Source organism: Grammomys surdaster, unplaced genomic scaffold, assembly GCF_004785775.1.
Source record: "Grammomys surdaster isolate TR1022 unplaced genomic scaffold, NIH_TR_1.0 231, whole genome shotgun sequence".
NCBI lineage: Eukaryota > Metazoa > Chordata > Mammalia > Rodentia > Muridae > Grammomys > Grammomys surdaster.
Window position 1 is genome coordinate 2520420 of NW_021604676.1, and position 24394 is coordinate 2544813.

The window sequence follows — 24394 nt, forward strand, 5'->3', positions numbered from 1 at the left end:
TCCATCCATCCATCCATCCATCCATCCATCCATCCATCCATCCATCCGTTTCTTTTTATCTTTTGCCTTGAATGGCTTTTTATAAGAAAGATGTTCTTTTTATAATCAAAATAAAACCAGGAAGAAGTGTTTTTTTTTATGAGAACATCCTGGGGTCCTGTTGAATAATTCTGGATCCTGCTAACCAATGGCACTTCCTTATTTGTTTCTCTTTGCCCTAGCAGAGTGAGAGGCTCTGAGGCCATCTTGCCAAAACCAATGGGTGGTAAAAAGTACTCAGAGAAACAAAACTCCTTAAAAAACCAAACAATTGAGCCTGAGAAACCGTGTTTTAATTTTCAAGATTTATTCATTTTTTTGTGTATGAATATTTTGTCTTTAGGCATGTATATGCACGCTGGCTAGTTTTATGTCAATTTGGCACAAGCTAGAGTCATTTAGGAAGAGGGAACTTCAATTGCAAAGATGCCCCCAACACATTGGCCTGTGGGCAAATCTGTGATGCATTTTCTTGAGTAATGAGTTATACGGAAGTGCCCAGATTATGGTGAATGGTGCTACCCCTGAGTTAGTGGTACTGAGCGCTGTAAGAGAGCAGACTGAGCAAGCCAGAAGGAGCATGTCAGCAAGCAGTGTTCCTCCATGGCCTCTGCATCAGCTCCTACCTCCAGGTTCCTGTCTTGAGTTCCTGCCTTGATTTCCCTTAAGGATGGGGTAATTTGAGAGTTGTTTCATCCTTTATTTTATGGATGTAAGAAGTGAAGCCTTGCATGGTGCAGGGCCTTCTTTCCCAGCATAGGAGGATCCTGACTACCTATCTAGTACTCTTTTTGCTTGTCACATACAGTACTCAAAGGGGGAAAAATCAAGACTTAATCCAGACTTCTAAACACGAGTTAAAAAAAATTAATGAGTTAAATTGTAATAAAATTGCTCCCCGAGGATGATTATAAAGCACTAGTAAGATTTAATATAAAAATGTGGGAGAGTTCCCATCAAGCTGTATTTATTAAGAGGAAAAGTGGAGACTGTCTAATTAGTTCTATTTGTATGCCTCACCAACCCAAGCAATTCTGTTACCCTGGAGATCTAGACCACTCTGGCATAAAACATCAAATTAGTGAGATGATTATTGCCAGATCCTTAATTTTCTTTGAACAATGGAAATGGCTGAGCTAAAAATAAATAAAGCAGAGTTCTCACCAAGGTATGAAACGCCTTCCTCTGGAGATATTGTACCATATTTCACCATCATTTTCACGAAGTCAATCAACGTCTTCATGATGGTGATCAGGGTTTCTTTCTCTTTTGCTTCTTTTTCTATGGAAAATGAGGAAAAATAACTCATTAAAAATTTAAATTTCATATTATTTTATGTGCTTTGCTTTCAGAGGTCAGAGGAGAGGGACAGATTCCCCTGGAACTGGAGTTACAGAAGGTTATGAACCACAGAGTGGATGCTGGAAAGTGAACTTGGGTCTTCTGGAAGAGCAGCTAGTACTCTTAACTGTTCTTAACATCTTTCCAGCCACTAGGAGAACAAAAATAATTTAAAGACAACTGGTAGAAAATAGCTTTATCTTTCACTGTCAGTTTATGAAGTATAGCATCATAAGTATTGAAATAGCTCCCCCATTTATTTATAGCTAAATCCACATGCATTTAACTGAAATAAAAACACATACTCCCCCAAACCCCCAAACTAACACATGACTGGAAATATAGGGCAGTATATAACTATACAAAACTGCTTTTAAAAATGAGTACATATTAACTTTTCACAGGGCTTTAATTACACCCGAACTATTATAGTAATAAGGTAGGCAGTAAAGAGATAGCATCTGGTGCTGAGATTTTAGCTCAGTTGGTACAGTGATTGCTTACTGTATACAAGGTCCTGAGCTTTAAACTCTAGCACTAAATAAACCAGATATGATGATGCACGCCTACAATCCCAGCATCTGGGAATCAGGGACAGGAGGATTAGAAGTTCAATGTCACCCTTAGATATAGAATTTGAGGTCAGCCTGGGATATATGACATTGTCTTAAAACAGTCAAGGAAACATATAAAACGACCTGCCTGAAAAATAAACAAAGAACTCTCTATACAGCAGGATTTTTAAGATACCATAAAGCTCGCAGGTTGGGAGGAAGACGAGTCCTGACTAAGACTTGACAGGTGACTTTAGCCATCACAGTACTAGATCAAGGGCATGTGTGTATGGTTAACATTATGCTGATGCTCTTCACTGATGAGCAGTGACTCATTGGAATGACAGAGGTTCTGAGCTGGTCATTTGCCAACCAATGGGACAAAATGGTGCAGAACAGATCACCTAGACACACACCCTGGCAGATTCAAGCAGAGAGGCCAGAGCCATCTGGCTAGTGTCTGGACCTGAAGGGCAAACAGAACTCTCTGGGAATGGAGGTTCATTCCAAGATCACTTTATGGAGGGAACAGATTACAGTTTCAGAAATTTTTACACAATTGCTCTCTTGAGGGCAGTGACAGGGACATGGAAAGCCACTGGGGCCATGCAGGGCATCTGCCTGGACAGCAACAGGCGAGCTGGAAACTGCTACCCTCGCAGATTAACCAGAAACCATCAGGAGCCAAACCCTGCAGACAGCTCAGTACACACATGACTGACAAAACTGGGGCAGGACTTGTTTCAAAAAGAAAAATCTCCCCAGATATATTTGTGCCCCTGACTCCCTTCCTCCAATGCTCATTTGACCTCACTGGAAAAAAAATCCAAGCTGCAAATGTCTAGTAACGTCCTGAATAATTCAGAGAAGGACAAATAAGGTTCCTACTAAGAGAGGAAAATGAGGAAAGCTTTCCAAAAAGATTTAATACAACTGGCAGGATTTCTTCTTGATCTTTTGTTTTTGACAATGTACCTAGAAAACACACTAGGTAAAACGAGCCAGACACAGAGACAGATAGTGCATTCTCTCAGTTCTGAACCTGACGCTTCATTACCCATGGACTCAACTAACCGAGGATCAAAAATACTAAAGAAAAAGAAGGAAGAAAGAAAAATTTAGTTGCAGAGACAGGTCATTTTCTTGTCACAATTCTCCAAGCAATACAGAAAAACAACTATTTCCAGAGCACGTCCACTGGGGTAGGCATTGTAAGTAGTTCAGAGATGATTTAAAGTCCATGGAAGATGTGTGTGATGATTATACGAAAATACTATATTCTACCCTTCCTCTGCCTCTCTGTCTCTGTCTCTCTGCCTCTCTGTCTCTGTCTCTGTGTCTCTGTCTCTCTCTGTCTCTCTCTCTGTGTGTGCATGTGTGTATGCATGTGTGTGTGTGTGTGTGTGTGCATGCAGGTATGTTACAAGTAACCAAATCTAATCCAGGGCCTTGGACACACTAGGCAAGCACTCTACCCCGGAGCTTCAGCCACAGTTCCTGTACCATTTTAGATAAAGGACTTGAGTAGGTGTGGATTTTGGTATCTGAAAGAAGTCCTGACATCCCTTTACATTTATAGAGAGACAACTGGATGTGGAATTTAAAATAGCCAATGTCATAGAAGTAGAGAAGCATTGCCTAAGACTGGGTAGAGAGGGTAAAACTGGGAGATGCTGGTCAAAGGTATCAAGTTTCTGTTCTGTAGTGTGAAGAAGTCTGGGCACTATGCAGGCTGGTAGCTATGGCTAACATCAGCAGATTACATATTTGAATTTTTCTAAGAGGGCAGAGTCTTACAATAACAAAAGGAAAACGAATAAACAGATAATGGCAGCTATGTATACAGGTGGTAGGTGTACAGTTGTTAGCCATGATGTTCATTTCACAATGTAGATGAACACCAAAACACCATGGTGTGTGTGTGTGTGTGTGTGTGTGTGTGTGTGTGTGTGTGTGTGTGAGAGAGAGAGAGAGAGAGAGAGAGAGAGAGAGAGAGAGAGAGAGAGACAGAGAGAGAGAGAAAGAAATCTTGCTATGTAGCTAAGGCTATCTTCAAGCTCACCATATAGATCAGGCTAGACCCATGCTCATAGTAATCCTTTTACCTCAGCCTTCCAAGAGCTGGGATTATAGGGGTATCTATATCTATATATCTATCTCACCCCAATAAAGCTGAGAACAAAGCATTAAAAAAAGCTGAAGGACCCGAGCGATGAAAGTTCCTAAGAGCACTTGCCAAGCCTGATGACCTGAGTCCCATCCTTAGGATCCTTGCAGCAGACAGAACAGAACCGATTTTTGGAAATTGTCCTCCAGTCTTCACATGTGCACTGTGGTTCACATGCCCACACACAAAATGCATGAATAGATAGATAAAATAGAAAAGGCTCATAGCAAAAAAGCAGCGTACTAAAGAATGACGGCTGGGCTGTGTCAGGGCAGGATGGTGATTCATCTCAGCATGTGGCAGATTTGAGTACCTGTACACAGCAGATGTTCCATAACTGTTCATTGAACAAATAAACAAACTGTCTGTTAACAAGATTAAATTACCCAGAAACTCCACATTTCCTGATTACTCTTTCCATGACTAGTACACTGCTTTTGAAAAAAAAAAAAAGATGTGAAATGTTTTTCCCAGCCAACAGTATATGTCATCGAGGACTACACTTGGGACCATGAACAGGAAGAAAGCTACCCACACACTTCCAAGAATTACTGTCTCATTTCCCTTCTGCAAGGCCGTAAAGTGGCGGTTACCTGAGTCGATGCTTGTCAGTAGTGCATAGAAGTTGGGGAAGTACTGGAGCTCCTCAAAGTCGTCCTCCCTGTGGGGGTTAGTTCTCCTTTCCAAGCTGCTGGACAAGGTCAAGGTGTTAGAAACTGTCTCATCGTTTTCACGGTTAGTAAAGCCATCTTGGATTGTTGCCACCGGAGTCTTCAGTGAGAGGAAAATAACAATAGAAAATAAACACTGTTTAGAAGTAACGTAACTCCAGCTCAATCCTCTCCTTTCTAGTGACCTTGAATGTGAAGTCTCAGAGTTCTTTCTTTGTCACAAGATCCTGCAGGTTCTCAGTGTGAGCCACCTTGAGAAAGTAAAGTATCTTCACGTGGCTCAGGAGAGACTACACTGGGGATTTCTATGGATCTGCTTTAGGCAAGTCCCCCTTCAGGAGTCTTTCACAGAGGAGAAGAGAGTTTTGATTCACACAGTATATAGTGGGGTGGAGTGGGTGGGATGGACCAGGTCATTAGAAAAAAAAAAGCTTTTCAGAGTGTCTATCAGTAACAGAGTACTCACACCTTAGAACTTCAGGGGGTATTTGTGTCTGGATGATGCTTAATGTTTTTTTTTTTTTCTTCCTCTTTCCTAGACCTGATCTTTGTTCCTATGTTGGTGAAAGCTCATTTGCCATTCAGTAGATGAGACAAAACTCTAGGAGCTTTCCTTACCTTTTCCCCCTTTACTTCCTCACATCTGATCCACCAGTACCCTTGCTGACTCTACTTAGGACATTTTGTACATCTTTCTTCAGCAGCCCATGTTAGTTCAAGAAGCCCTTCATCCCCACTTTCTAACTGATATACCACTTATCTCAAATCTCTTCTTGATTCAGTATCTTATATAAGATATCTTTCTAGAAATCCAATCTTATAGCTTTTTTACTTAAAATCCCTACAGGAAGGCCAGAGACATATCTGGGTTAGTAAACTGCTTGCCTTATGGGGTATAAGTATTCGAGTTTGATCCTTGAACCCACATCAAAAATAAAAGTTGAGCCCAGTGGCACATACTTGTAATCCCAATGTTAGGAAGATGGAAATAGGCATATTTCTTTGGCTTGATAACCAGCTAACATATATATGTGTGTGTGTGTGTGTGTGTGTGTGTGTGTGTGTATGTGTATGTGTGTGTGTGTGTGTGTGTGTGTGTGTGTGCAGTTATGGGACAAATATCAGAGGACAACTTTAGCCACTTGGTGCCTCTTCTACCATAAGGGCCATTTAGATCACCAGGTTTGGTAGTAGCTGTCTTTATCTGCTCAGCCATCTTATGGATCCAGCTTGTCTAGCCTTTTAAGCATGAAAATTGCATTCTTTGTGCAATCTAACTTAAGAAGGCACAGGGTCATAGAGACAGCCATTGTAAGGACATAAAAGTGAGCCTCTCAGGGAGCCTGCTCTGGTGCCTTCCATGCCAACTGTCTTTTTTCCTATGACTTCCTGTCTCAACAGTTGATACATTTGCTGACTTTGCCTCACCCTTGTTTGTTCTGGGGTTCTTTTGTGAGCTGTGGTCAAGGATCTGGCTTTACCTGAGTGGAGTCCCTAGCTGAAAGGGTGCTCCTTAGAGTGTTGGTGGCTCTGCTAGGCTGTGTTTCTCAACTGTTGACAAAACTGGGCTAGTTGTAGCAGCCTAGCTATTGTGTAGGAGAAGGCGAGTTATTAAAAGGTGGCTGGCACCCCTTCCCCTCCTTACACACACACTTGCTTGTCCTTCACTTTCTCTTCTCAACACATGGCCTCACCGGAAACTGTCCCATCTGCAGCTTTCCACTCTCCAAAGCTGTGAGCGAAATACATTTCTTTTTCTTTAAAAATAATTATTTTCATGTGTATGGGTGTTTTGCTTGCACATACGTCCCTGTGCCATGTGTGTGCCTGATGAAGGTGGAGGTCAGAAGAGGACCTTGGAGCCGCTGAGAATGGAATTACAGAAGGCTGTGAGCCGCTACATGGGTGCTGGGAATCAAATCTGCATCTTCTGGAAGAGAAATCAATGTTCTTAACTGCTGAGTCATCCTTCCTGCTCCTATTTCTTTTCCTTATGAATTATCCAGTCCCAGGCATACATTCTGTTGTAGCACCAGGAAGTGGATGAAGGCAAAATCCTTCAGTATGCTCCCTTGACTTTTACAGTAGGTGTCAGACTCTACATATACTCTGCGTGGTCTGGGATGGGTCTACTCCCCAGTCTCATAACCCAACTCTGTCTTTCTGTGCCAGTCATAAGTCCTTATTTTAGTTGCCTGGACTCCACGTGTGTGGCCTCTCCTTAAGAGTGGAGGGCCCTGCTGGGCATAGGTGGAAGAAGAGAACCTTGACCTCATGAAGGCTGGATGCCCCAGGGGGTGGGAATTTTGAGGGTGGGGAGGTGGGAGTGGGGGGGAGTAGATAGAGGTTACATCCACAGAGAAGAAGGAGGAGGGGTGAGGGGATTGGGGGTTCCGGGGTGGGTGGGGGATGGGGTAAGGGGACAACATAGGAAATGTAAATAAAACATCCAATAAAAAAAAAATACAAGTTAATCCGATTTGACATTTAGCTCTCAGCTCAAATTGCTTCCTTAGGGAAGCCTTCTCTCAGCCTAAGTGCAGAACAGGGGCCTTTTCTCAAAGTATGTCACCCAGTTGCCCTTAAAATGACCAGTGTTGGAGACAGTTTACATCTTCCGCTGGAACTTTGCCTCCATGGGAACGGAGACTATTTCTTTTTACATGAGCAGGGCATTCTTAGCATAACATTTAGTACTCTAAAAGAATATTTTATTTGCATTGGTACATTTAGGTGGCATGAAAAACAAGCCAAGCATACAGACATATTATAAATGAATGAATTGACAGTGAAGGCTCTTGAAAATCACCATAACTGTTTCAGTTCAGACCTGTACATTTGTTCTTTTAAGAATATGGAAAGTGTGGTGGTTTGAATTGGAAAGGTCCCATAGGCTCATAGATTTGAATGCTTGGTCACAGGAGCTTCTGGCTATACTCCAGCTTCCACATGTCTCCCCGCCATGGCTCAGTTTTACACAGTCTTTTACTCCTCTGACTCTCCTATCAAACACCTATATTTCTTGCTTTGAGCTTTTCTTCAAGGTTAGCCTTCCTTTTCTCCTCTAAATTTAGGATATCTAACAAAAACAAATGGGGAATTCCTTGGCCTCTCTGCTAGAGCACCCAGCCACCACGTTGTAGCCCAGCTACCACATGGCAAAGCAGGCCCCTACTCCACTGCTTCTAAATCTGCCATTAACCTTTTCTCCCCAACAGGAATACTCACAACAATGTTCGTGCTTTCCTGCCATTAATGCCTTTTCACCCAACAGGAACGGCTAAAACAACAGTGTTCGTGCTTTTCAACCCAAATTTTTTTGTCTTTTTGTTTAAATGTCTCCTTTTCTTTCTAACTCATGATATATGCCCAACATTTTTTTTTCAATTCTTAAGACTTCTTCAAGGTTCAAAAGTCATCTAGATCTACTTCCACAGGTTAAATCAACATGCTGATCACCATCTTTCAGCTCTTAATTAACAACTAGTTTCCTTTTACAGACAAACTGTTGCTGCCTATCATACATAATTAATATGATGTTTTTCTTCCTTAGCCATCCAAAACAGACTCAAAGGTATATTCCAGGACTAAAATTTCCTCAAACACCTTTGCCTTTCTAGGATCTCAACGACACACCATGATGTGCTTGCTCCCAAGTAGCCTAATGCTTACTACACACCCTTTGCAGACATCCCCCTGCCTGGGTGCTGCTTCCCTGTTGTGATTATTCTACAGGTGTTCCCACAAGTCCAGTAGAGACAACACTACCTCCTGGAACCTGCCTAGGATGCCATACTGTCTTCTTGCAGCCACACCGCCTGACTGCAGACTCCAGAGACACGCTGAGACCCAGAGATGCATGCCGAGATCCAGAGATGCTCACTGAGTCCTACAGACAGATTCAGACCTTCCAGCTACAAATGAACTCTTTTGCCAAAGTCAAATAGCTAAAGTAACATGTTAGTGAGGAAAACATGTCTATTTAGATTAATCAGATGCCATTACTCTCAAATTGTACAATATGTATTTAATTGATTCAATGATCCCTTGCCTTCCCAACCCCCTCCATCAACTCCCCTTATCCTGTGACTTAATTGTGCTAACCCCTCTGGCCTACGTAGTGCTTTCTTTTGGCTTCCTCATCCAAAATTTTTACTACAGATGACACAGTGACCCCCCTTTTTTAAAAAAAGTAAAGGGGAGGAGATGTGGGACTGTGTAAGGGTATTCTGGGTCATGACTGGGCAGTTGTCTAGAACCCCAAGACTCTGCGTGAGAACCGGCAGGAGTTCAGCACACCCCCAGAACCCAGGGTCCTGAAAAGCAGTCTAGTCTCCATAGAATTACACTGTTCAGTCACATAGGCCAGACAGCCCCTCCCAAAGTGTACAGGTAGAGAGCGTGACTGGAGGCCTCAGGCCCTATGGATTTACATACTAATGAAGGCCAGAAAGCAGAGCAAATTAAGCATGCCTCCCCAGATCCCACCCTTTCTCCCTCCCTTTTTAACTCGGGACTGGCCTGAGTTTTATGGGGGGGTATGCCCAGATTCATCCACCATCCACCATGACAATAAACCATTTTGGAACAAACAAACAAACAAAAAGAATGCTTTGTCACCAGGGAGTGGCACTTATTAGGAGGTGTGTCCTGGTTGGAGGAGGTGTGGCCTTGTAGGAAGAACTGTGTCACTGGGGTTGGGCTTTGAGGTCTCAAATGCTCAAGTCATGCCCAGTGCCTCTTGTTCTTCCTGCTGCCTGCCAATCTCAGCTACTTCTCCAGCACCTTGTCTGCCTGCATGCCACCATGCTTCCTCCATGATGATAATGGACTGAACCTCTGAACCTGTAAGCCAGCCCCAATTAAATGTTTACCTCTATAAGACTTTCTGTAGTCATGGTGTCTCTTCACAGCAATAGAAACTTGAAGACAGGAAGTATTTTTTTTTTTAAGAGGAAGTAGGATTGTTAAAAGATATTTAAATAGGCACCAGCTCCTAGGAATAGTTATCAAGAATTGAAGGGGAGAGTCTCTAGGCATCAAGTCAGAAATCTAGAACTAATTTTATTTTCTGGCCCTGGTGGTTCACATCTGTAATTAACTTTAGAACCTGGAAGGTGGGGGAAGGGGGAGTGGACAAAGGATTTGATCTAGAGTTCAAAGACAACTTGGGAGTATACAGAAAATTCAGGGCTAGCTTGGACTATATCATACACACACACACACACACACACACACACCCCTAAACCCACACAAACATTACCATAATGCACATGGCGTTTCATGCCTATAACTTAGCACTTAGAAGGCCAGAAGGCAGCTTTCCCACAGAAACAACCACTTTCCAAGAAAACCCAAACCAAACAACAGAAGCTTTATATTCTATACACCCTTACTTTGTATTGGAAAGGATGCTGGAGGTGATAAAGGGGGAGCTTCAGCTCTCTGGTTACTCTGGCAAGGCAAAGAATCTGACACCCTCCTATGGCTTATTTCTTCAGAAATAAAGAGAACTGAAGAAATGGAGAAAGATCACAGTAGCTTTGTTGATTTCAAGAGGAAAATGCAGCGAGGAGACAAGGAACAGGAGCTAATGATGAATGGTGTGGTGGTCAGAATAGGAATGCCCCCCCCCCCCCCCAGGCTCATGGGTCTGAATGCTTGGTCCATAGGGAGTGACACTATTAGGAAGTGTAATTTTGTTCTTTTATAAATATGGAAAGTATGGTGGTTTGAATAGGAATGGGCCCCACAGGCTCACAGATTTGAATGCTTGGTCACCAGGGAGTGGGCACTATTAGGAGGTGTGTCCTGGTTGGAGTAGGTATGGCCTGTTGGAGAAAGGTGTGGCCTTGTTGGAGGAAGTGTGTAACTGTGGGGGTGGACTTTGAGGTCTCCTAATGCTCCAGCCACACTTAGTATGACACACAGTCTCCTTCAGATGCCCGCGGATCAAGATGTAGAACTCTTGGCTCCTCCAGTCATGTATCCCTCCACGATGATAATGAACTAAACCTCAGTGTAAGCCAGCCCCAATGAAATGTTTTCCTTTAGAAGAGTTGCTGTGGTCATGGTGTCTCTTCACAGCAAGGAAATCCTAACTAAGGCAAATAGCTAGCCCAGATAAAACATGATAGACAGGCTTCTGAGCCAGTGAAAAGGAGGAAAGAGCAGGTGGAAGAACACAGCCTAGAACAGAGGAACAGTATAAGATGGGGGGTATGAGGCTGCTGTGCAGACGATTGATCAATCTATCCACTTCCGTGTGTGTGTGTGTGTGTATGTGTGTGTGTGTGTGTGTGTGTGTATACCTGTACATGTATAAACATGCACTGGGAATATATGATAACATTCATTGTTAATGAAAATTGAATATCAAAAAATCTGTAGAGTACTGGTTCCAGCACACTGGCACAGAATATATAGCTGTATACATGTTTCCAGTATGCTAAAAATGCTATACTCTCCAAATATTCTCTGGCATCAGGAAAGGCACTAATTGTACACAGATACAAAAGCATACACACATGCATGCCCATGTCATGCACACATTCCTAACACACACGGACATACCACTTTCTCTGGTATTTTTCCATCCCGATTCTCAGTCCTGCTTGTGGGTTTATCCAGGGCCTCCTCATAATTGTTGGCCTCTTTTGAAATCAATTTTTGTAAAGCCTCTGCTACTTCATCTTCCAGAGTATGTGCCTGACTTTCAGTGATCTGTTATAAAGAGACAAAGCATGTATAACTGCTATTCCTATTTCAGGGAACAAACAAACAAACAAACAAACAAACAGAGATCTGAACTAGTTGAATCACTTCTTGTCCTTTTGGTTAAGATCAAGTGTAAAGTCCAGTTGCACTAAGCAAGCATCCAAAGTCGAAGCTGCCAACAGTCCTACTCACTGAGGACTCCTATGAACTCTATCCAGGATCAGCATGGCATGCTTACCCTACGGATGCAGTAGAGAGTGGCACACATGCCTTCACGTAACCAACAGCTCTCTAGTTAGACTTAAGGCCTGCTCAACAAAAGTGAAAACATGCCTGGTGCTAGAAACCTAGCTAATCAGTGATAGTGAAGTCATGGACACTGGAGAGAAATCTACAACCACTACTTTACTAATCCAGCACAATTCCTAACAGTAATCTAGACGTTTGTCCTTATTCCCACAGATAAGTGCAGTGTTCAACCTTGATCAAGGAAACTCCTCTTTGCAACAGATAATCCTGTCTTATGTAGGCTGTGACCATGACTGCCTGGCACTCTAGGAAGAAGTGTCTTAAGGCTATTAATGCAAGCTGTCAGTGCTACTTTCTGAAACCCTCTGAATGCTTCCTCAGAAAGTAAGTGGGAGGAGGAAGGGGGGAATGCCGCTCCACAGCTGTAGGTCACATGGCCAGTTATGTGTACCCTGTAACTGTAAAGTAAGAACCATGGTAAAATCTGCTGGGGTTGTGTCAGGGCTGAACAGCCAAACTGAGACTAGGGTTGATTCAATTGCTCAGAGTTCCTCAAACATATAGTGCAAGTCTCTGCTCGTGCTATTTCTGGTTTTGCCTCACACATCCTCGGTCTCTGCTGTTATATCCAGCAGGTTATATCACTTCCTTCTAAGCTCATATCCAAAACCTCTTCCTCTGAAGTCTTTCCTGACTTCCAGCTGGGCACAAGACATTCCCTGGCAAGCTGTGCGGCTCATCTGACTCTCAAACAGCTTGTGTGATGGGTGTGTGTGCTTATCTGGCCCTTCTGAAAAACTCCAGGGAATTCTTTGGAGCTTAGTTTGAAGCACCATAAGCATTCGGTTACTTTAATTATGAGGCTTGACTTAGGACACTGCAGACTGTATTCTTATGCATACAACTTACTAGGCCGAGATTCAGCAGTTTAGAAACAATTTTGTCAAACACTCCTCTGTCATTCTCCTCATAAATCCTGGTGGCAATTTTATGGACAATGTCTTCAGCAGTTAAAGGAGTTCCATCCAGTTGATGAAGGCCATCTGGGTCATCTAGACAGATCAAGCACAGCTTCACATCTTGGTGAGTACAGGCCTAGTCCACACATCATTTTATAACCTATTCCTTGTCAAATACTTACCTGTTTCATTACATTTAATTAATTAATCATCCATCTATTTAGAGATAGCATCCTACTATGTCACCCTGGCTGGACTGGAACTTGGAGCAATCCTCCAGCCTCTGCCTCTTGAGTGCTGAAATCATGGGCATGCACTGCCATGCCTGGCTGGTAGAGAAGCTCTATGTAACAAAACTTAATGTCATTAAATCACAATTGACAAGAGACAGAAAACGTATTTTATGAGCTTGGAATCAAAACTTTAATATAAGGTGAGATATCTGAACAAACAGTGTGTAAATCTTTGCAGAGAGGCCTATGAATATATGTCCTTAGTTTTTGCAGCTGAACTTCAGACTAAACGAAGGGACAATTCTGAGTGAGGGAAATGGGCTTTGTATGATGGATCACGCCTACAATCCTAGCACTTGAGAGCCCGAGGCAAGAGGATTGCCTTGAGTTTGAGGCTAGCCTGTGCTACAGAGGAAGCCCCTGTCTCAAAGAAAACAAAACAAGTTCAAACTGTAAACAACAATGATGACAATGACACAACGTGAGAGAGAAAGATGACGAGGCCAGTGAAGCTCTGTACCACTCTCACAAGAATCCCAGAGATGTGTACCACACTGAGCAGACTCAATTCAGTGTTTACCTCTCTCCGTTACATAGAGGCAGATGGGAAAGCTCAGTAGTTTAGCTCAGTGATATCTCTTGTTATTTATGCAACATAGGATCACTGTACAAAATAAGGGTATCTGGCAGTGTGCTTAGCTCAGTGGTAGAGTGTGTTGCCTATCATTTGTAAAGTCCCAGCACTGAAAACAAAACAAAAGGCAAAACAAAACAAGAAAACAAGTGAATATGAATAATAAGGCTATCTAGTGCAATTTTCATGAAGTTTTTATGAGGAGTAGATGAAATAAGACATTAGATGCACGTTTTGAGTGACATAGTTGTGTATGGATGAGTGCACTATTATAAAATGCACCGCAGATTCAGATTTTATTTTAATTAAAGTGACTGTGATTATCTTTGGAGAAAATGAAAATTGAATTCCTTGACAGATATGCTATGAATAATGCTTTTTACTTTTTATATTTGGAGAAAGTCATTGGGTAGGGTGACTTTGGACTCACAGAGATCTGCCTGCTTCTGCCTTCAGAGTGCTGCACCATTACACCCAGTACCATGAGTAATCTTCATCACTTTCCCTCAAAGAAAGAACAACTTAAATCTATCTCAACTTTGCCCTTTTCTTCTGAGGCTCCCAGGAACTCGAATTTCTCCCATGGTGTGGCTTTTCTTCTAGACTGTGTCAGGATGGTGGCCTCTGTCGCCTCAGGCAGACCCCTCCCTCTTTTTGAAACAAGCTTATGCTAAGAACACAGAAGCCGAGCTTGTGTTCAGCTGTGAGGCCTTTGAGACTCAAATGCCAGAATGACAAGAATTACAAACTAGATGCCCCACCCCCTTGGCTGGTTGAAAGTTGACTTCTTCTATTTCTCAGGAGCACGGCCTCTCTATCACTTCAGTCTGAATTTTCCATCTGTGGGTTGCAAGTCAGGCGCTGGGGAATAGTCTACACAGAGGTGGAAGAATTTACTTCCCTCCCCACCTGTCCCTCAGGATCTGAGAAAGAAAGAATGTTGGCTGCCTGCTGAAGCTGGAAAATAACCCAGATGACTGCTTTTTAGCTCATTTACTCCCCAACGGGGAGAAGGCTGGTAACTCAGAAGAAATATCTTCCTCTTCTGCGGCACCACTGTAGGCTCTTGAGCCCAGAACTCAGGTCTCCCACAGTGAGATTTTGCTATCTGCAGTTAAAAGTGTTGCACTTGGCCACTGCCCTTAGCCTCCACCAGTTTCTTCCAAGCTCTTTGAAAATGAACAGAATATCTCACGGTGATTTTCCTACTGTGTGCACAAAGGAGTATTTTGTGCTCCCTGTGCGAAGTCTCCTTAAGAAGCCAGCATGGATTCATATCTTAAGCCTTTAGGCAGCTACAGAGTTCTAAACCGACATCACAGGACTGTGCCCTGCCATTATCTTCCCTTGTACACCTTATATCTCTGCATCTCACTTAATACCTGGGATTCACTTCTCGGGTAAAATTGAATTAAAGTCTTCATATGTACCAGACACTGGAAATACGGTGATGGCTGTATCTAGTATTTCATTTAATACCGGGAATTCATTTCTTCAGCCAAATTGAATTCAAGTCTTACTATCTGCCAAGGGCTGGTAGAGTGATGATTGCACGTTCCCTGGATCTACCTGAACCTAGCTCACAGCTTGCAAGATAGGAATTCCATGAAAAGGCTGGTTTTGGTTTTTTTTTGTTTTTGTTTTTGTTTTTTTTTGCTAGTGAACACACAAAAAAGCTTAAAGCATAAGCACATAAGAAGAAACTGGCAAGAATCTTGAAATTCAGAGCTTCCTTACAGGTGGCCTTAGGTCTGAAGATATAGCCTGCAAAAGAGAATCTCCCTTCTCTGCCTTCTGGGATGAAGTCTGCACGTCTCTAGAGTTCTACTCAAGTACTCTGTGGGTTCAAACCCTCTGCCTGTAGGATTTGTAGACTATGAAAGGAAACTAGATCTTTACCCACACAACCTTCTCTGTAAGACCCTTGGCTCAGTTTCTCTAGGATCTCAAGTAAAGGTAAAGTAAATCGTAGGATAAGCCCAATGCCACGAGGACGAGCCGTATAATTAAAAGCCTGGGAGGTGACAGTACAGTGACTAATTTAGAAAACAGCTGCTCAAGTTAGTGGTCAAATCACAAACGGACCTGTGTCTCTCAGGTGCCCACAGCCAGGGCGACTGATCAAGCCAAACAAACATTGCACTCTTCTTAAACTTTATTAAACTAAGTCTTCTGTTCAACTAGAGTGATTAAACTTGTTTTTGATACAGTTAGGCCCAGTGTCTGTGCTTCTGCTCCACATACCTTAGGTTAAAAAGTAGAATTCAAGATTTAAATTCCCACGTAGCAAAACATAAATCATGGCCTCTATCTACCCAACACATATAATACACTTCTAAGCTCTCCTTAGACCATGATGTTCTGTGAAAGTCTCATTTAACTGGGAATCCTCGCCCCAGAGATAATCAGCATAATTCTCCTGTTGCTACGAAACAAAATAAGGACAGAGAAGAAAGCCTGTACTCACTTCTAAGCACTGGCCTGAAGAATGGAAATTCTTTCCTTTTCAAGGGCTACTTTCATCAATTCACTCATTCCCTTACACACCCATTTCTTCACTTATTTATAGACTCATACAACGAATTAATGACTGTTCAGGTACTGGCCTATAATATAGCTCTCTGTTCTTGTGAGCTTTTCAATGTAGTTTTGGATAAAGACAATCATGGCTACAGCTACAACCATAAACGTTCAAACTACAATGAGTGCAGTGACGGCAAGGGGCAAGGCGTCTGTCAGGTCATGTGTGCTAGACCAACCTAGAAGCTCTGGACAGTCACTCTGGGGCAGGGACTAGAAGAAGGATTTTGGTGTTGGTTGCAAGAGAAATGAGAATCTACTAAAGAGATTTATGGAAAATAAAGAAGGCATGTTCATTGCCTGCTTGTAATCCCAGTATCTGAATGCAGAGGCATGGGAAACTTAAGATCCAGGCCAGCTTGAGCTGCATGAAAGTCCTTGATTCAAAACAAATGAACGACACTAACAGGGCATGCTGGTCATGGTGGTATATGTTTGCAATCCCAGCAGTCAGAAAACTGAGGCAGGAGGATCATGAGTTTAAGACTAGATTAGACTATAGCTTAGCCTATTGACATCAAACACCCTCTACAAAGAATGGCATGCACACATTGCAATATGTCAGCTCTGTAAACTGAAACCTCCACTCCAGCTGTCACATCACGAACAGGTTGAAAACGCTGGAGTGGTTGCTGGGATATGTGTAAATGATTTTGCTGTAGTTGGAGTGAGATGTGATTGGGTAAAGCTGGCGGTGATTGAGGACAGTAATTTTTTTGTTTGTAAAATAAAGTTGGGAGATAACACAAGAAACAAAATGAGTAAGTTTTGGAAGAATAGAATTGAAGAGGTAAGAAAAAAAAAGGAAAAATAGTTTAATCCTAGATTTATGCCATGGAAAAATAAGTAGCAGCACAGTTCCTAAGGAAAGGTATCTTTTATTTCCCATTCATTCATTCATTCATTCATTCATTCACTTTACATCCTGATTGCTGACCTTCTCTTCCTGTCCCCACCTCTTAAAGGGGACTTGTGGGGAGGACAGAGCTCATAAGCTAACTCTGGGATATGCTCGGTTTTCAAGTGCATCTGAAACTCCCAAAGCAAGATGTTAGGTAGGAAAAAAGTAGATCTATAGCTCAAAGAAGTCTGGGTTAAAATGCAGATGTGGACTGGCTAGATGATCAAAGGCAAGAGGAGGAAACTTTCAATAATTAAATACTGGACATCGAATCCCAGCATTTGGGGGGCAGAGGGAGGAGGATTTCTGAGTTCGAGGCCAGCCTGGTCTACAGAGAGAGTTCCAGGACAGCCAGAACTACACAGAGAAACCCTGTCTCAAAAAACAAACAAACAAAAAAACCAAAAAAAAAAAAAACTGGACAGCTAACCATTGGGGGGTATTTTACTTGATCTAATTATTTGAGGAAATCATATTTTACTTTGTACTAGTTATTAAAAAACAGAAATAGCAAAACAAATTCAATCATGTAAAATGCAGCTATCAGGTTTTAACTTTTTAAAAAAAGCATCAGTAAGGAAAACTAAACACCATCGCTGTCATTGTCAGTTTTTTAGAGTCAGGGTCTGGATGGCCTGGTACCCTATATAGCTCAACCTTGTGACAGTTCTCTTGCTTCAGCATCTGAATGTTGATCAGGATTACAGTCCCTACCACCACACATGTTCTGGTAAAGGAACCTTTGAAAAATTGATACTCTAGGTTTTTGTACATTATCAGTAAATTTTGGTTTTACCTCAGTTTTGAATCTGATAAATAAAAGGTTATAAGTCACATTTTGAAAGTATGTGACCTTTTCTTAATATGTAATGAGAATCTCAAAATGAGAAGAAAAGGCAGCAAAGAATCTGTTAAATTATTTACCTTGAAACTTGTGGTTCAATCCACTCTTAGTGGAATCATACTCATCAATCAATTTCCGATTTTTAGTTGAATCAGCATCTTCCACGTTCAGTTTGTTATCAAATGGGGAGCTTCTTATGGATTGTTTCTCGTTCTCAACTGTTTCCTTTTCTGTTATTGCCTTTAGCAGGTTCAAGTTATCGACAGAAGAATAGTTGCTTCCACTTGGCTTGCTTTCTGGAAGGAAAGTTCCAAGCCCAACACATCCATTTTAGTTTAGAATTCTGTGACCCACATATTTAACTGAACAGCAGTGTGATTTCTTTTTTACCTGAAGGGTATGCCTTTTTAATCTTGTCTGCCTCTGCCTCAGCAATCTGTGAAACAAACAGGAGACAGATCTGTTTTTAAATCATCGCTTCACTACTTACTAAGTATATGAGCCACACGATTCACTCTCCGTGAGATTCAGTTCTGTTTGTAAAATGCAGGCAGGAAGCACTATGGTAAGGATTAAATGAGACAACACAAAGAGCTGATATGCTTTAATCAAATAATTCCCTTCTCCTAGGATATTGACAACAGACAAATCTTCAGCCAATGTGAGCACATGCCTATAATCCCATCAAGAGGAAGAGGCAGGAAGAGCAAGAGTTGTAGGGCAATCAAAGCTACCCAGCAAGGCTCTGTCTCAAACAAACCGAAAGAAGCCACGTACACACTTTGGTAAATTAGGCAGTCTTATAAGAGTGGCTACAGTACTGATCTCACTGGGTTACCATCGTGCCGCAGTCCATGTGCTCTACAGGACTCCGTCCACTAATTGCGAGAACACAGAATTATTGGAACTAGATTTATCATCTTATTTTTTGTCAATTTATTATTAATGTCTCAGAGTTTGTAAATGTAAAATGGCTAAGATATCACAAGGAAATTACAATAAGTGACAACAGTAAGATAACACGGGAGTTATAATTTTACATCCGACCTACCTGTTCATTCAAAGGTCTTTCTGCACTTAACTCTCTATTACGAAGAGACTTGTCTAGAATAAATATACACAAATGTAAGTTTAATTGTGCATTTGAGTGGTCAAATATGTTACTTACATATAAATAACACAATGGAAAAACAGTTTTTGGAGAAATAATTCTGGATGGTTATAAAATAAAATTTATATTAGCAAAGATTATCAATTGTATACATGGTGAGTATCAAAGTTGGTATGTTTATTATATTACTGCATATCCTGAGTTAAATGCAATCACACTTTTATTTTCTGATCAGAAATTTGACATATAGTTCGAAATCTTGCTCTGATTTGCTCCTTTCAATTGGAAATATACTATTTGGATTATCGTTGCTGGCACATTAAAAGAGATCATCGCATCCTGCATATGTAATGAGGAAAAAATCCAAGCCACTTTAAGAACAGGTGCCCGCTTCCCTTTTCAAAATTAGACCATGCTATTGCTCTATTACTTTATAAGTAAAGGAGAAAGAAAAATTCATCTTTGTTCTCTGAAGTCAAAACAAACGATTCTGTCAATATCCACGGATACAATCTGGTTAGAAAAACTAGGCAGGGTGATTTAGAGCTCCGGGTCACATCAAGCTTTATCTTTGCTGGGCCAAATGAAAGAGAACTCCAAAGCAGAGCAATGTCCACATACCTTGGCTGCCTTCGGGTTTGGGGAAAGCTTGAACTGGGCCGCTGTTGAGCACCAACACCAGTATCCAAGAGCCGGTCCAAAGGAACCCCATTCTTGCTCCTCTGCGCTCTGCTGGAAAGAGCCTGGCGCTGGGCCCCTGAGCTGTAGCTTTTGTTATGAATGAGAAGGGGAGTAAGAAGCTGGAAGGGACAAGAGCCTGGGTGCGGGAAGGGAGAGGATCTGGGTGGTCCCCCGGCAGCAGTTGCACGGTGGCAGCAGGATGCCTGCCCTTCTGGCGCCCAGAGCAGGTGAGCAGGTGCGGCGGGCGCTGTCCGCCCCGCGGGTGCTGAAGTTCCTGCGACGCCGGCGGACTCGGGCCTGGGCGTAGCTTTACTCCACTAGCTCCTGGAGAGGAAATGAGGAGGAGGCGCATGCTCCATGCAAACCAGAGGCGTGAGGATGGCGTCAGCGACCCAGCGCTACTCCAATCCCGCGGGAATGGAGCGGGGGAGGAGAGACAGGCTTGCTCGCGTATTCTCCATGCCGCAGTCTTGGGTATGTTTTTACGTCCGAGTCCGGCCGGATTGCAGAATTGCTGGACGATAGGCATGATTGTTGTACCTCAAGGACTAAATGCCCTCTCTACCCATGAACTTGTCAAGGAGAAATGGGTAATCTTGTCTAATTTTGATTTGTGATTTCTTCTGCAGTATCTGCTCCAAAATCACTTCCTGCTATACTCAAAAGATACATTTCTATTATACCTATATAATTCTATTATAATCAAAAGATATAATTCTATTAAACAGTATAAAGACCTGCCTTTATTGATCAGTGTTGACATTCTTTTGATGCTCTTGCATCTCAGCTCTACAGGAGTCTTTTGATTAGGAAATCGCACAAATATTATTTCAGTTATATTGTGTATAAAACTTCGCTCTCACATATGGTGAGTCAGAGAACAAAAAAACAAACAAACAAACAAACAAAACCAAAAAAAAACCCCATTGTCTCTCTTGGAGTGAGAGTCCTCACAAGAAACATTCAGTTTTGTTCTCTTTCTTCCAACCAAGTAGGAAAAATTGTGCGCTTTTGTGACATTCTTCTGTGAATCTCATTTATACCTAAGGAGTTTGATGCTCTGGGAATCTTTCAAGAAAAGAGAAAGCACTCCTCTCCTCATAAGCAAGTCAGAGGGGTGCTTCCTACAATCTGAGAATACTACAGAAGACTGATGTCATTGCATACAGCTAACTTACTATCCAAAGACTTTTAAGTGCTGAATAGGAATAGCATAATGAGACAGGGTGCTGAGCAAGCTCTTTAGTCTGATTTTTAAGCAGAACTTGGATCTTTTCCTTTCAACTGCAGCCTGCTGAGAACCCAGCTGAGTAAGGGCCACAAAGAAGGATCTGGCACAATCAGGCCTTTGATTTCTTCCTCCTCCCTTTAATGGACCAAGTTACTTATTTAAATACATGAAAACAAACAAACAAACAGACAAACAAACCCACTGACAAATTTCCCTCTTTCTGGATGTTTTGAGTTTAATAGTCATGCAAGTATTTCAGTTGAGAATCTAAAAGTCTTTTTGTTTCCATGTGAATCTGTTTTTAAAATTGATACATTAAAAACTGTTACAGAATACTTCAAATCTAGCAGTTACTTGAAACCAAATAGATCCCTCTCAATGGTGGCTAGCATGGTCATCATTATTGTGGTATACTGCAGTCTTAAAAATTAGCTCATGGGCTAGAGAGATGGTTCAGTGGGTTTGTAGAGGACCCAGCACCCACATAAGTGCAGCTCACAACTGTCTGTGATTGAAACTCCAGAGGATCTGGCATTCTTTTCTGGCTTCTGTGAGCAACTTATGTGCACATCCCCCCACATAGACACACATTCATATAATAATTAAAATTATGTTTAAAAATTTAAAAATTAGGTCATATTTTAAAATAACAGCTGTGACAAGGGAAATTTCTTTAGATTTTTGTTCCTTAAAACATAAACGACAGCTCTGTCAGCTGACATATATCTGCCACTTGTTATTGCATTAGATAGACGCTGAACTATGGAATGTGTAATATTTCAATCAGCTGACTTATAGAGCAGGAAGGAAATCATAGAATATGAATTAGTTTATGTTTTTAAGTCTTATTATACTTGATCATACTGGAAAAGTATAGATTTGTAAATGGAATAATCTTAATTTAATTAATTTAACACACATATATATATATGTATATATACATATATACATTATATATATATATATATATGTATGTAATTTGATATGAACCAGGTCCTAACATAGTTGCTTGTATAAAAAGACAAGATGACATTGGTCACTGCTGGTCTTGTGCCTAGTAAGGAGAAAAAAAAACCAGTAGTGAAACCAACAGCAAAACAACTATATAGTATATAAGGTTCATGTGCAAGGTGATGTTCTTAGTTAAGTATAAATGAGTAAATAATCACCGAGGTTTGTTATGTCTCCTTTGTATGTGCAGAGTTCAAATGGAGTCCAAATAATGGAGTCTGTGACCAGGCAAGGTGTGGTAGTTGAACAAAAAATGGCCGCCATAGACCTATAGGGAGTGGCACTATTAAGAGGTGGGGCCTTACTGGAGTATGTGTGTCACTGGGTGGGGTGGGTATTGATGTTCAAAAAGTCAAGACAGGCCTAGTGGTTCATGGGTTTTTGTTTGTTTGTTTGTTTTTGGTTTCTTTTTTGCCTCCTGCTGATCCAGATGTAGAACTCCCAGCTACTTCTCCAAGTCTGCATGCTTGTGCTGTGTTTCCCTGCAATGATGATAATGGACTAAACCTCTGAAACTAAACCAGACCCAAGTAAATGTTTTCCTTTATAAGAGTTTCCATGGTCATGGCATCTCTTCAAGCAGTAGAAACCCTAACTAAGACACAAGGTTTGGAAAAGTTGTTAATACTAAAAATACTAAAATATTTTACTTTTATATGCAAAGGCATATAAAAGACATACTTTTAGTATGTTGACTTTACAAGAGAGTAGTAGTGGTGACACAGAAGAACACAAAGGACACAGTGAGAGTAGTAGAACACACAGTGAGCCTGTCACTGTGGCCCATGTGGCTCTCAGCATACAAGTAGGTCAACTGGTACCTGGAAAGATGCCTTTTAAGCTTGAAGATGGACATATCTGCCCAGCATGGTGGCCCACACCTCTAATCCCAGCACTCAGGAGGTGGAGGTAGTAGGATCAGGAGTTCAAGGCTAGTTCTATTACATTTTGAATTCAAGGCTAGCCTGGACTACATGAGACCTCAGAAAAGTAAACAAACAGCATAAACATAGGTAGAAATAATTAGATGATATGCCTGCCTACTTATTATAAAAAGCACGGTATTACTATTAATGACTGTTATATTTACTATTATTACATATTTTATTACAGAAGATGTCAAATATAAAAGTAAACAATATATGGAAGTGAGCACCATGAATCTGTTGTCCAACTTCAACAATTATAAACCCATAACTTCTTGGTATTTAAATTTCCAGCAAGGTATTACCCTTAGTGTATTAATTACCCATAAAAGCTATAGACTTCATTTTATCCCCAAATATGTTAGTGCATTTATCTAAAAGATGAGAATTATTTTTAATGATACTGTAGCATTTTAAACATATCTAATAAGAATAATACTGTTTTAGTATTATCCAATGTCCAGAGTTTAAATTTCCTAAATTTTCTTATAATATTTTCACAATTGGTTTGCTTGGACCAGGATGTAAACAAGACTGTTTACTGACTTTGACTGCATGTGATAGGGGAAAATTTTAAAGCTACAAATAAGCAAAAATGAGGGCAATAAAAAATCATGTGATCATCCATTCATCCGATAGCAATAACAATAGGTAACTAGGGCTTTTTTTTCAAAGAAAATATTTTGTGTGAATATTTGTAAATCTGTGCCTCTTGCTTGTCCTGCCTATGAATTTATCTTTTCTCTTTATAAAGAGAAAAGATCCTGTTGAGGTTATCGGTGATTTCCCAGTATGTGAAAATCCACTTGTTTAAATAAATTGATAAAGTGGTAGAGGGTTGCCTGCTTATTACTGGTTTCCAGATGCTGACACTGTGCTGGCTGTCCCAGCTCAGAGGGTCATGCCCATGTCAGATGGTTCCCTGCTTGACATTTTCATTAGGAATGAGTATTCTTGTCAAAGAGGTATTCATGAAAGGCCCAAGAATAGAGTTTGAACTGATAAGGCTCAGTTCTGCAGAGTGATGAGAATGGATCGGTTGCCATGAGAAGAAATGACCTGAGTGCTCCTACTTGAGATGGCTAATGGTCCAGAGCAGAAGAGAAGTAAATGTGGAATCTGGCAGTGTACCATCAGAGGAGAGACGCAATAACCAAACATAATTCCGCAAAGAGCATGACTAATGCAGCCAAGAAAAGGGACATGGAAAAAGAATAGAAACAAATAAACTAGCTCAAACGGCTGAACGTCATAGGCCACCTACACACAGAAGGTTCCAGAACTGAATCTGAGAGTGGGTGTCTAGAGACAGTGGATGCACAGAAAACTTTTCTGGTACCCTTATTTTGTACTGCAGTTGAATGACATTAAGCTAATGGTCCAGCTCAGGACTGTGGGAGGAAGAAGTGAGACACCAGACACTCCCTCCAGAACCTCAAGGAAGAAAGGTTTCCCAGAATGGGTCAGGGCAAGAGTGACAAGCAAACAAAACATCATATGCTCTCTGGTTTCTAATGGAATCTTTAAGACTATACCATTTAAAGC

At 41.4% G+C, this 24394-nt stretch overlaps 1 protein-coding gene across 2 annotated transcripts in view; it reads right to left on the reverse strand.

Moving 5' to 3' along the window:
- The window catches only part of Scg3 (secretogranin III), a 47133-nt gene extending 27101 nt beyond the window's left edge, over positions 1 to 20032 (reverse strand). For both annotated transcript variants that reach the window (XM_028773597.1, XM_028773595.1), the window contains exons 1-8: positions 19622 to 20032; positions 18941 to 18993; positions 18280 to 18325; positions 17970 to 18185; positions 12648 to 12790; positions 11346 to 11495; positions 4695 to 4872; positions 1204 to 1320 (exon numbers count right to left, since the gene is read on the reverse strand). In XM_028773597.1, the coding sequence (XP_028629430.1) occupies positions 1204 to 1320; positions 4695 to 4872; positions 11346 to 11495; positions 12648 to 12790; positions 17970 to 18185; positions 18280 to 18325; positions 18941 to 18993; positions 19622 to 19712 (994 nt within the window). In that variant the 5' untranslated portion in view covers positions 19713 to 20032. The remainder of the gene's footprint in view (positions 1 to 1203; positions 1321 to 4694; positions 4873 to 11345; positions 11496 to 12647; positions 12791 to 17969; positions 18186 to 18279; positions 18326 to 18940; positions 18994 to 19621) is intronic.
- Positions 20033 to 24394: the final 4362 nt, after the last annotated feature.